General features: G+C 36.9%; 1 protein-coding gene across 1 annotated transcript; it reads right to left on the bottom strand.

Moving 5' to 3' along the window:
• Positions 1-230: 230 nt before the first annotated feature.
• Positions 231-5,036, bottom strand: LOC136802874 (exonuclease 3'-5' domain-containing protein 2-like). The gene is made up of 4 exons (XM_067059630.1): positions 4,382-5,036; positions 3,259-3,905; positions 1,916-2,153; positions 231-1,127 (listed from the first exon to the last, which is right to left on the bottom strand). The coding sequence occupies exons 1-4, from the start codon at positions 4,987-4,989 to the stop codon at positions 680-682; spliced, it is 1,941 nt and encodes a 646-aa protein (XP_066915731.1). The 5' UTR covers positions 4,990-5,036; the 3' UTR covers positions 231-679.
• Positions 5,037-14,249: the final 9,213 nt, after the last annotated feature.

The following is a 14,249-nucleotide window of genomic DNA, read 5'->3' as shown; positions in this document are numbered from 1 at the left end:
TAAGCAGTTGGGTCCGTAGAAGACATTGCAATGGTGCATGTCATGAATATGGAAACCCCAACAAAACTTCACAAAGAGAAAATACAAAAACTTGTTATAATTGAAAACATTATGCTGAATGTGGAGAACTTATTTTTACGGGCGTAATAATACCCCACCATTCAGAATCATTTCCGAATAAATTTACCTCCAGTGAAATGGTTTAAGAAGCTCAAGTTAAGCACAATATATAACCTAGATTTCTTTTTTTCGTTTGAAAAAAGTCGCATTTCAAATAAAACAGAAAAGCGACTTAAATATTGAAAAAGCATCTAGAAAGAACTTTCAATGTGTATAAAATATCTAAGAAATTTTGTTTCTAAAAATATAAATCTATTAGTTATACCTAGAAAATCAATGTAAAAATCAACAACAAAATACGGCAGGACACAGCGTCAAAAGTGATGATCCAAGAATTTCAATTCAGAAAAAAAAGACTTTTAAAGTACAAGGTATTGGGGGCCGCTTTATTTCTTTGAAAAGAACAAAACATTAGCGAGACAAAGTTTAGAGGACGGGAAATGCTTCATAGGCTCCTATGGAAAATATGACTGAACATTTTATGAAAAATCCGATGAAATTCAATGAAATGGAAAGCTATCAATTAAAAGTTCAATAGTGAATATAGAATCAGGATAGTTCAATTTGAGGCGTTGAATTTCTGTAGATTGTGATCAACAGACCAAAGCGGTGGTAGAAATTTGGGTTTCATTGTATCCAAGAAACGTTGTCTCCACATCTTAATGAATTCTATTAAATCATTCTCTTCTAACAGCCCTTTTACGACCCTCTCGCCATGTAATCCTAAGAATTTGTTGTTCTCAACGCGTATATCCATATCCATAGTGTCTTTAAGTAATTGTGTATTAACCGAATTCACCTTGAAGTGGTTTAAAATTATGGCTTCTAGTTCTTCACGTCTAGCTGTTGGAATGTTAGCAGAATTCTTTAATAGCGCTTTGGCGGCTGATCGCACACGCCCGAGCTGAGGGTTGTCCGTTTTAAACATATTTTGTTTGGTACCGAGGGGAGCTTTATACTTGGTGGCAAGGTCTTGTCGTACTTGGTCGTCAAAGTATTGTGCAGTACTGAAAAAGTAAATAATCGTACGCATTTGAGTAACTAGGTGGATATAAAACTAAAATACGTCAACCCATATTCTTCTTCCTAATAAAGAGAAGTTTATGCTGACAAGATATATTCTAGTCCCACTAGTGGCAAAGAGCAGGAAATAGATTATGCCTATGTTCAGACGAAACGGTTCCGAAACAAGTGTGAACGTCAAAATTGGAAACGTCAAAAAAGAAGACATTACAAAGCAAAACAGATCGAAACGGTTTCGCTCCACTTTTTTCATCAAGGCCGGTGTCCACTTTCGTGTGAAGCGCGCGAAAGATTTTTTCTTAACCGTTTTTGCCTGAAGAAAGGATTACGTCATAAAAAAGTTTCGCGCGAACAAAAAAAAAGTTGAAGGGAGTTAAACTTTTTTCAACCGTTACGTCAATTTTGAACAATGGAATTGCTTCTTTTTTCAATCAACCAATGACGTTACAAATAACGTGAAAAGTTTCGCGCGAAAGTGGACACCGGCCTTCAGAACGGAACTGCACTCCGTTTTCTTGCTCCGAACACGTACCAAAACCAATATAAACACACTCGATCCGTAACGAAAATCATACCGGAGCGAAACGGAACATTAACGTGTGAACATGGTGTATGACTTGATTTTAGATTACAACTGAATTTCAGAAAAGGCAATACAGATCATTATGAGCATTAAAGTGGGAAATCTATCAGATTATCATCTCAATAGTATCATCATATCATAACCGTCATATGAAACCCTTTCTATCAGAAGAAAAAAAAGCAATCTCACCGATGACAATCTATACAGAACAAAAGGACATCATGTGACATGTGGTCTTTCATCTGCTGTGGAAAATATTTCCGATAATCATGAGGAATGATGTTCTTCTTGACGAAATTCTCGGTACTACCACACACGGTACATACGTTTTCTTTGACTGTTGTGTAGTAGTCAGCGTCCGGTTTTGGTTTTCCGGAAGGCTCGAATAATAACCGGACAGTGAATGGTTCATCCTTTTCAACGACTCCTGAAAATTAATAAAAAATAAATTCATCAATCTATTCAGAAAACTGAAGATTAGGATTAATTTTTGTGAGATTTAATTTCACGTTTTCGCAAATTTTTCCCTTTTTTCGCGGAAAAAATGCACAGAATCCCGTGAGGAAGTTGATTCGGGAGATTTTTAACAAATTGGCGTTTTTCAGTGTCATTCTCAACTGAATTTTATTCGCCGCTTTCCGAAGTTAAATCCACGCAAAATATTTGAAAATGCTGACCCGCTAAATAAATCCCGAAAATTTAAATACCGCGAAATTTAAATCCGATTAAATGATATCTCTTGCTTGGTAAGAAACCTAAAAATAAACTTTTCAAAAAGAAACTACCTGACTTTTATCAAAAATGTCGTACACTATAAGTAAGGGAACATTCCTTAGGACATAGGGTACACGACAGGTGGTACATGAATTATGCCTTGGGGCCATCACTATAGTATGTACGCAGCGAAGAGGGGAGAGGGGGTTTAGCAAAAGCGTACGTCTATTGTTTGAATGACGGCATTTCTAAATTGTTCCCTGTGTACAAGGGGGAGGGGTGGCAAAAATCTGGAGAGTTTTTGCGCACGTACTATGTGGATGACTCCTGGACGAATGAATTAAGTGAATGATAAAATTCATTCAGATAAAGCATGAAATTCTGAGCGGAATAGTGTACATACTACATATCCCAAGAAAACATAACAAAAGTTAGAAATTCTGTTATATCAAGTGTATGGAATCTGACGTCAGTTGTAATGAAACTGACAGGACTTCGACCTTGAAAAATATAATCGAGTTAGGGATATTTTGCTTGTAGTATGTTTTTCCTCGAAATTTAATACTCCAATGGTACCAAAAAATGTTCATTTTTACACGTGCTTTCCTGACCTGACAGTTTTAGCACAAAAACATTCACGTAAGCCTTTTCAGAAAAGTCTCTAAGTTTTTTTTACACAGTCAAAAACTTTTACTCCGGAAATTATGTTACAAGTTCTAAGAAAGCCCCTTACTAATATTCAGTCATACATATGGTTGTATCTAAAAGTGAAAAACGATATGCAATCGACCTTAGACAACACTACAAAACTTCCATACCAATATTTTTGTGTAAATACCATTCTGCTTTTGTACGATTGACAGTTGCCAGTACTTGTTTATCTGGACCAATCAGAAAGCAGTTTTCATACAATGGTTTATCTCTACATTGATGGTTATAACGTTTAGATGTTTTGTCTAGTTGAGTTGTTGTTTGTTTAGTTGTGGAGTAAGCTCTGGATGCTGTCTTCTGCACATTGTGATTCATCACCAGTTTCGGTTTATGTTTGATGTCTACTATCCCTTGACATAAGGAGTGAGAAAGTTCTGTTAAACTTTGAGAAGGTGACGTTCTCAGTGTATCCGTCGGCAAAATGGCATCCACATCATTAAGAGTGTCTTTACTATGAGAGTAGTAGAAACATGAAGAGGAGCTCTCCTGAAAACCTTGCAGCATTTTATGAAAATCGACTGAAGATTCAAACATCCCGTCTAATACGTCACGCCCTTGACGGCGTCGAACTCGACGTAGCAAAACGAGAGCGTAAAAGATTTCTAAAGATACGATGGCATCTTTTGCAGCATACATGATCTGTTTTCGCGAGAGGGATTGCGCTTCCCAGTTACCACAACGGACAGTGTAGTTCTTGCTCAACTGCATTTCCAACGTGTTCAAAGATAGCGCGCTTAGACTATTCCATTGGTACCTAAAGTAACAAAATTTGAAAGATTTATATTATCACAAATTATAGGAAGTACTGTTCTTAAGCTTGAATTGAATCAGAAATTGAAACACCTCCTTGCAACAAAATATGATTTTATAAGACAGTGGTGAGGCAAAACATACACAATAAGCATTGTTTTTAACACACGTAAAAACCTTGACATGTACGAATGATGTACAGGCGATGCTAGCTCAAAACACGATTACGTGAGAAGTTTAAAATCAATATCAACGGTCAATATTATTCTTTGACTTTTCAAAAAACCAATTGAAAGTCAATATAAAGAATTTTTTGTCAATAATTTGCAATTGACAGTCAATGAAAAACATTGAACATGGATGTTTTTTACCTAGTAGTGATCAGTACTTAGGACAACTGAGTACTAGACTAGCTCTCTATTTCCCGTTTTCAAAGACTTCTCTATTCGACACCAACCTGCACCAACAGGTAATACTTACAATTCCTCCTCAGGGTTGTCAAAGTCAGGTTTTCCACCACTGACACCAGGTGCACAGCGGTGAGCCAAGTTCCGCAAGTCAACAAATCCTTTCACTTGCACACCATGTAAACGAAGCCTTCTCACATCCTCCTCAATGCCAACACCAAACTTCAACACTTTCCGATCTTCCAATAATTTCTTCAAATTTTGCGGGATATGTCCTTGTGTTTGGCATGTTCTGTATAAAATACAATCATTACCAGATGAGATTTGTAGCAAAGCGATGCCATCCTTTTTGCGTGACTCCCATTCACAGTCCAGACCAATAAAATGGACAGGTCTTCCAGGCTGTAACATTTGTTGATCAACAAGTCGATTGCATAATTCTTCATCATTAATAACATAAACTTTCACTTTCTCAAATGCAGATTTCACATGGGCCGCAACAAATTGACGTTGCTGTAACCATTTTATTGAAGCTGACGGGCCAGTAGTTTTTCTTTGAAATATACGCCTTGCATACGGCAAAAGGAAGGATATCATGTCCTTAAGCATAAGTGATACGATGATTCCTATATGTTCATCTGGATGGTGCACTAAAGTTGATTTCCCCAATAAATTCCCCATGATGAGCAGTCACAGACATGTTATTTTTCTATCTTTGTTAACTCACTATAAAAAAGAATCAGAGATGTTTTATTAAAAATAATTAATCAACCTTAGGTTTATTCTTGTTTTAAGGAAGGTTGTAAGTTTTGAAAGGTGTTTTTTGTCATACATATTATTTTAAAAGAACGTCAAAATGTTTCAAACTTTTGGTTGCTATTGAAATAGGGACATAAAAACTGTCGAACGTGCTAACCGCACTGGCTCAACTTCAGTATCTTTGAAATCATTCGTAGGCCCAATTGTAAACTTAATGGCTTAAAATTATAGCATTTTGGGTTTTAGCCTCGTTTTGGCAAAAAACTCGTCCCCAGGCCCCAAAAATCAAAATTTTGGAAAAATGAAAAAAACACCCCCAGGGATTTGCCCAAGGATCAAGTGTGCAAAATTTCAGCCAAATCGGACCATTTTTGAAGTCTCCAGCCTGCCCCAAAGTTTTAGCCTCGTTTTGGCGAAAAACTCGTCACCAGGCTGCACCAGGCCCCAAAAATTAAAATTTTGAAAAAATGAAAAAAAACACGCCCAGGGATTTGCCCAAGGATCAAGTGTGCAAAATTTCAGCCAAATCGGACCATTTTTGAAGTCTCCAGCCTGCCCCAAAGTTCTGGTGACAGACACACAGACAGACACACACACAGACATTCTCATATTGGGCTCTTCCAGAAAAAATCCGTTCATGGGGGGTGGAGGATATATAATTTTTTTCATGAATTACCCCTGGACATTTTGATTTTTAACCCCCTGGACACGGGTTAAACTACCCTGGACAAACATCAAATTAACCCCGTGGACACAAAAAATTACCCCTGGACATTGGAATTTACCCCCTGGCAATTTTTTGGTATTTTTTCAATACCCCTGGACAAATCATCCTCCACCCCCCTTGAACGGATTTTTTCTGGAAGAGCCCATTCTAGCTCAACTGAAGTTGAGAATATTTATGTGAAATTTGCAAACAAACTGAATGAAGTCCTCACAACCAGTCACAACTGATACTTAAAATTAAGCACTTCTCTAAAGAGACCAAGTCAAGACCATCTTTCATTGATCAATGGGTCATTTTACTTGACATAAGCATACCAGGATCTATAAGTTTTACACTGACAGAAGCTTTTCTTTTAGTATGACAGGTTATTTATTGCAGCCTCTTTCGTAGTTACAGAACAAAGATTTTTAACAAAGGACTTTTTTCATGCAAGAGCTACTGAATTTTGTGATCTATCCTGATCTAACAAGATTGGACCTAAAATTATTTATTCAACTAATCAACCCTGTATAATAAAAGATTGAAGTAATCAATAAATGATCGATAATAATCGAAGGTGGTCAGTGACCACCTATCAATTTTATTGGTGATAGAATACTCACTCGACTCCAGATTATGGCATTTTCTTTGACCATTAATAACAATTTGTTCAATCACTTCAATTATTTTTCGATTACTTTCGATTATATTGAATACCTTCGATTGTATCAAATACCTTCTACCTTCTATTTGATCAAATATGTCCCCTGTAGCAACGCGTCAAAATAATCTTAAATCAAATTTATCTCGCCCAATTAAAACACGCAATTCACTTGCGAAAACAACTTTTGTTTTCTCCAACCTAACCAATCAGAATGCGCAATATGAGTTACTTGAGGAAAACCAGGGTGATGGCACACAAAATGTTGGAAATAAGGGGGTCAATCTTATGGCTGGCGCTTCTTTTTGTACTTTGGTTTTAGGTCAATGTTTTTGGTTTTTCTTAAATATATATGATAGTAATTGGTTATCCAAGTAATCAATTGGTTATCGAAGATATCCAAAGTAAACAATAAATTGTCCTGTTTGTAAAATATCATGGTTAAAATCAAGGAAAACTTTATTATCCTATTTTGGGACCCAATAACGTAAAAAGTAGGCCATTTTACTATTGGGATATAAACAACCATTCAGATTTAGTTTAACCCTTTCCGGACGCATGATTTTACAGACGACGCAAACAAAAATTTGATTTTTGACTGGCTTCACTAAAATTGCAATAAAAAGTGATTGATAAAAGATATCACAATAAGTAATACCTCGTTTTTTTCACATGTAATAGGGGTTTTGAAATACCAAAAAAAAATTTTTAAATATGGCTAACACCTTGTCATTGTCACGTGACCGAAAAATCAGCAGATTTTTTTTCGGAAAGGCAAAATTTTTGACTTTGAATAAAGAAATAGAGTAAAAGGCCTTTGCTTTACGCCTTGAACTTTGAATATGATTTAGAGAATTGAATTACTGGCCGGGTAAAAAAATTTCATGTCAAAAGCTTTCCAAGAATCTGAGTAAAGTGATTTTTTGTCCAAATTTCTGAGCAATTTTTCCCTTACAGATTTAGCCTGAGTAAATTTACAACAATCATTGAAAATTTATAATTCTAGTTGTAAACAAGATATCAAAAAGCGGTTTTTTGCAGGTTATGGGAAATTTATCTCAAAATCATTATTCAAAACCATGTTATTGTATTTTGGCGCGAAAACTGTTAAAATCTTTTACAAAGGTATGGGCCACCCGGTGGCCCGTGCGTCATATAGGAACACGATTCATGGGCCACCCAGTGGCCCGTGCGTCCGGAAAGGGTTAAACTAGGTTTGGTATAGACTAAGCTTAAATGGCCCTTTTTAAACAACCTTTTTGTCTGGACAACAAATTAGCCATACTTGGGCCATTTAACCCCCTGGAGTGATTTTAACCATATTTTACCCTTTCTAATGTTAATATAGAGGTTTTCTGAGATTTTCCCTAATTTTTGATGTAATTTGGACAAGTTATTACAAAAACCTTATTTTAAGCCATTTTTAGCCTGTTTTAGCATGGTGCATGATTTGTACCTTCTTGTTGACAGTGTCCATGTGTGTTTGCCTGACAGGCTAGCTCTACAGCTTTAAAACAGCATCTAATAACATGAAAACCAGAATATGATTCTTCAATGGGAATCAAAACTATAAAGTGCACTTACAAACGTCAATTTGTCAGATCTAACAAAATTAATAACGACACTGTCATCATTGACAATAAAACAAAGAATTTTCTGTCAAGAGCCTTGTAAACATTCCAACAACTTCCATCAAAATGATCTGTCACAGCTAGGTCTACCATTTTGTGCGCTGTCCGAGGGTTGAACAAAGAACACTTGCAGAACGCTTGCTAGTCCCAAGTGGGTGAAAAACTTCAATCTGTCAATCATTTTCTTAAGCGAAGATATACACGAAGCGATTCTAGCTTTACGATAGTGCTGCAGATCATCAGTGGATAGTATTCTATTATCATTATATCCCTTGATTTTCATTCCTAGAACTTTTGCAAAAAAAAAGTTGAAATAGAAAAGCTGTATTTTTTACTGCTCTATTCACATACAGAATTTGAAAAGGGCTACATACACTACACAATATATTGTCGGACAATATATTGTCGATATATTGCTGAGTGCCGGCAATATATTGAAAAGGTGTCCGCAATATATTGTCAGCTTGATTTGCAATATTCTAACAATATAGGGGGATTGTTTACTGAAAAAAAATTCCTTTTTATAATAGAGTACCAGTTGTTTACTTCGTACATTACGGTCCGCAAACCATATTGTCGAATATTGTTCGTCAATATATTGTGTAGTCTAAGTAGCCCTAAAGATCTTCTATGCGGCGCTTTTTTCGCAAACTTCAAAAAACTGATTTTTGTCCCGCTTTGGCAGGACTTTAGCTTAAGTGCTTGCGTGCAGCATAGGGTACAAAGTCCAAATATGCGTTTCTCGTAATTTTTGTATGAAGATTTAGGTCTATACTCCAGACGGTACTTATCGATAAATTCAATTATCAAAGTACAGTAATCGATAATGATCAAAGTAATCGAACAACCATTTATCGATTAACAATTGAATTTTAAGGACCAAAATTTCAAAAAAATTGTGAGTCTTCAATCACTTTTTTAATAACCTTCGAAGACTCGATAATCGTTCGAGTACTTTGATTGTTATTGATTACTTTCGATAACTTTGATAACCATTGATTTATTCTACTAACCAGTAGATTACATAGATACCTTGGAAAAACCATAAAAACATTGACCTAAAACCAGACCACAAAAAGAAGCCATATTAGAATCACCTTCAGTACTTTCCCGTCATTTTGAGTGTGCTCGCCCTGGGTTTCCTCAAATAATCACGCATTGTGATTGGTCGGAGAGAAAGTGAACGTGGTTTTTGCGCCTATTAGGCGTCAATCAAAAATATCTTCGTTTCGCGTCGCCCAACCGACCCCCAAAAAATCACTCACTTTTTAGACCCAACAAGGACGCGAAATGAAGATATTTGTGATTGCCACCTAAATCACGTGTTTTTATTGGACAAAATAAACTCAGTCTCATATTTTATTGGACGAGATAAACTCAGTTACAGATTCCGTTGCTTTGCTACAGGAAACATATCCGACACAATCGAAGGTATTTAATATGATCGAAGGTATTTAATATGATCGAAAGTGATTGAAAGTAATCGAACAGTAATCAAAACAATCGAACGAATCGAAAAGGTCGATACAAATGCCATGATTTTGAGTTGAGTAAGTATTCAATCACTGATAGAATCGATATCGTGAGATTGGGTAACTTGCACAAACTACAAAATTAAATCAAAACAAAAATGGTAGAGTAGAGCTGCAAGCAGAGCTGCGTAGTTGTATTTTAATGACAAGTCAGGTCTTTCATTTGAGGGCTATGCATGTAAGCCTCCACTGATGCAAGTTACCCAATTTCACGGTAAGTGGTCACTGATCACCTTCGATTATTATTGACCATTATTAATTACTTTGATCACAATCGAACGTTTGATTAGTACCGTCTGATATACTGCCCCCTGAGGGTTTCCAAAGTTCATAAAGTCTGTCAACAAGGGTTCACACACAGACTGTTTATAACATTGTGTCAGATTAATCTACCTGCACCAAGCTCTATAATAAATATCTTAGAACTTTGTGAGATGAGGTATTTCTTTATTCTAAGAAAATGAGCTTGGATTCCCAGGCTAAATTCAATAGACGGCAACCAAAAATATGTTGCGTTCGGGTCGTCCGACCGACTGTTTATTTAAAAGAAAACCTGATTCGTCGGGTTTTAGGCGCTGTTTGCACGTTCGGATCTTTCCCATAATGGCAGGCACGGGCGAACGAAGCATGTCTTTTAATCATTATTTTTTGTTTACTTAACCCACATTGAGTCCTGTTCAAGTTTTTTCATGTACCCTTATTGAAATTTTCATGTCAAAAGTCAGCAATGCGGTAGGGCCAATACCCTGGGGGCCAAAAATAAGGGCCGCTTTAAGGTTAACACATGAGCGCGCACATTTAGTTTGGCAAATTAAAGATGGCGGCATAAGATTCTGTTGACAGTCAGGGTCTCCTTGGTCTTTTATAACATTAGTTACGTTAGAATAAAAACATACCTGATCAACACAACCAAACCTTCTGTCTTGCATTTACTCTTTCCTTCCCAACAACTTTCGTTTTTGCTTATGTAGGTTTTAAAATCCACAAGTAATGAACCTATTATAGCTTTATCAGTTCCATCAATATGTCAAAAACATTTTGTTCAACCACTTTCACTTCAAGATACAGCCTAGAATAATGTTAAATTTCGTTTCCGCGCAAATTCGTCACATTTTGTCTCGATAACCTCATAACTACGGAACTTACTATTATTTTTAAATTTGATATTTTAAATGTCTATTTTAAAGAAAAATTCGTAATTGGGCGGAAAGAATAAGACGCCTTTGTTTTGAACGCCCGACCGCCAAAATACCGGGATTCTGGGACTTCTTTTAAGACGCGGGTTAGACATGAAAACAAAGAACTAAATAGAATTGACTTTTTCAAACTTAATATACAATGTAAAATATTTTTGTAATCAAAAATTATATTAAAACAAATATATTGAAAAGTAATAATTCGGTATAAGAAAAGATGACTTGTACGGAAAAGAAAGTCTTCATTCTCTGACCCCCGGATTCTTCATCCTGCTTCATCGCATGATTTCTACGGGAAATCGAAAGTAATTCATAGAGTGCAGAGGGGTTGAAGCCCCCCCCTGAAGGTTCAGCCCCCCTGAGATTTAGCCCCTACCAAAATTGTGAAACAAATGTGATGTTTGAGTTGAGAGAGCTTGGATGTTGGGAAGCTGCTAGCCTGGGTATCTAGACTCAAAATTTTAGAAAAAAAACTCTTACCTCATCATATATACAAAGTTTCTAAAGTTTTAGAGTCTGGTGCAACTAAAACAGTAAGGTCCAGTTTGAATGGCACAGTCTGGGAGTGAACCCTTATTGACAGAAATCTCAAAACTTTGGAAACCCAGGCAGACACACATAATTAACTTACCATAAAACCTCTTTTACAAACTCAATAAACTTTCAAAACTACTTTTAACTACATCAAAACATCAGCCACATTTATAAAGGCTCCTTTCCATAGGCCATTTTGTTTAGAAATGAACCTATGTTTTTATTTTCATTTGTTTATATTATTTTGCAATGTCAGCTTTTTTGCCATAAATTATGCACGAGCATAGAAAAATATCGAAAACCCCGCGAAAATTCTGCTCAGTGACTGGGCGCACACTGACCAATTAGAGACACTTGCATATGCAGGGACAGATATCCCTGCAGAGGAGTTAGTTGGACCAGACCGTAAACCAGAGACAAGATTATAAAAACTAGACAGTGAAATACGGTCTGGATATAAATCCAGGCTAGGAAGCTGCAAGAATAAAGGTAAGCAAATTATGGTTTTTTTTCTGAAAGAAGGATTAACATTCTGATAGACTGACAGTGTCGTGCTGATTAACCTCTTGGTGTAGCTTTAGAGTCGTAACATAATTTTTGATTGTCGCCTAAGATTCTGTCCAGACGATCTCAATCGAACAGAATCTGACGACTATCGAGGAATTGGTCAAAGAAATCGGTACACTGTCACCAACTTCAGCACCTGGACCTGATGGTTTTCCAGCTATTCTTCTGCTAAAAACTATAAAGATACCATTGCTCTACCACTTTCAATCATCTGGAGAAACATACTTAACAAAGGAATCACTCCAAAACTTTTAAAAACTGGACATAATATCTCCAGTTTACAAGAAAGGGAATCAGGGACTTGCTGAAAACTATAGACCCGTTGTCCTCACATCCCACGTTTCAAAGGTCTTTGAAAAGATTGTACGAGCCAAGATACAGAATATCTAGAAGAAAACAATCTGTATAACAATAATCAACATGGCTTTAGGAAAGGCCGCTCATGTCTTAGTCAATTGCTTCAACACACCGAAGCGAAAGACTGATCCATTACCTAGAGAATGGAAACAACATTGACGTTATCTATTTAGACTTCAGTAAAGCTTTTGATAGAGTAGACCATACCATTTTGTTACACAAGCTTCAGAAAAATGGCATAAACGGTAAACTCCTTGAATGGATCAGATCCTTTTTGACTCATCGAACACAGAGAGTTTCAGTAAACTCAACCTTGTCCTCAGAAACAGATGTTATTTCAGGTGTGCCGCAAGGATCTGTGCTGGGACCGCTATTGTTCCTGATCATGATTCAAGATATCGATAACAACATCCTTCATTCTATTTTGGCATCGTTTGCTGACAACACTCGTTTGATGAAAGAAATATCCAAACTGGAGGATGTTTATCATCTACAAAATGATCTGGACACTGTCTATAAGTGGACAGAAGACAACAACATGCAGCTGAATGGTCTTAAATTTGAGCACCTTGCCTACGGGAAAAACGACGCTCTGAAGCAAAGTTCTCGCTATTTTACTGACACAGCAACGTTGATCGAAAATAAAGACGAAGTTAAAGACCTTGGAGTCACCCTAGACACTCAGTTGACTTATGAGAAACATATCTATGAACAAATCAAAAAAGTGAAAAATATAAGTGCATGGATATACCGCACATTCAAATCAAGGGAAATTGAAACCATGTTAGCTTTATGGAAAGCACTAGCCATCCCTCACTTGGACTACTGCTCTCAACTCTGGTCTCCCTGGAAGCGTGGTCTTGTCCAGCAACTGGAAGAAGTTCAGAAATCATTTTTACATGGAATTCCATCCCTCAGACATTTCAATTATTGGGAAAAACTCAAATCATTAAAACTGTATAGCCTTGAAAGACGGAGAGAGCGGTATCAAACAATTTATACCTAGAACGTCATTGAAGGCAACGTCCCGAATTTTGATTATGACAAAAGTAAAAGAGGCATTTCCTGCCATATAAATCAGAGATTGGGGAGAATTTGCAATCTAAAAGCTGTCAATATCAAACACAAAAATATCTGGAGGGGAATTCTTTCCCAAGAAGGCCCTCGATTATTCAACACCCTTCCCAGACCAATAAGAGATTTGACAAACTGCCCCAAAGAAGTATTCAAAAAACACTTAGACACCTTCCTCACAACTGTTCCGGACAAACCTCTGCTTGCCCACTATTTTAACCTTAGGCAAGCTGACTCCAACGGCCTCAAGGAAATGTCGAAGCATCGGACGAGCTGTTCAAGCAAAAGCCAAAAAGAGGTACAAAGAGGTAGGTAGGAATCGACGATCGAACCAGTCGAACCAAATCGAACGCAATTGACCGACTGAAATTCGATTGTCGAACGCAATCGAATCTCAATCGAATATTACCCCAATTTTCAGATTCGATTGATATTCGATTGTGTTCGATTGATGTTTGATTGTGTTTGATCGTCGACTCATTGAACCCCGGATTGTTCATTGCATAATTTCTACGGGAAATCGAAAGTAATTTCATTCGGCTTGTGACGTTTGAGAGCTTGGATGTTGGGAAGCTGCAAGACGATCTCAATCGAGCGGAATCGACAATCGAACCAGTCGAACAACAATCAAACTAATTCGAATATTACACAGAATTTTGACGTTCGATTGAGATTCGATTGCATTTGACAATCGAATTTCAATCGGTCGATTGCGTTCGATTTGGTTCGATTGGTTCGATCGATCGTCGATTCCGTTCGATTGAGATCGTCTCTGGTTCTGTTGATTGCCGACTTGATTCATCGGGATTCACTAGATCTTAAAAATCCGACAGAATTTACTACCGACAGACCGACCGACTGGATTTGAAGATGTTTTAGGACCCGAATGGAACATATTTTTAATTGCCATATGGGCAAATGGGA

Source organism: Clytia hemisphaerica, unplaced genomic scaffold (genome assembly GCF_902728285.1).
Source record: "Clytia hemisphaerica strain Z4C2 unplaced genomic scaffold, Clytia hemisphaerica genome assembly, whole genome shotgun sequence".
NCBI classification, from domain to species: domain Eukaryota; kingdom Metazoa; phylum Cnidaria; class Hydrozoa; order Leptothecata; family Clytiidae; genus Clytia; species Clytia hemisphaerica.
This window is presented reverse-complemented; position numbering and strand designations above follow the sequence as displayed.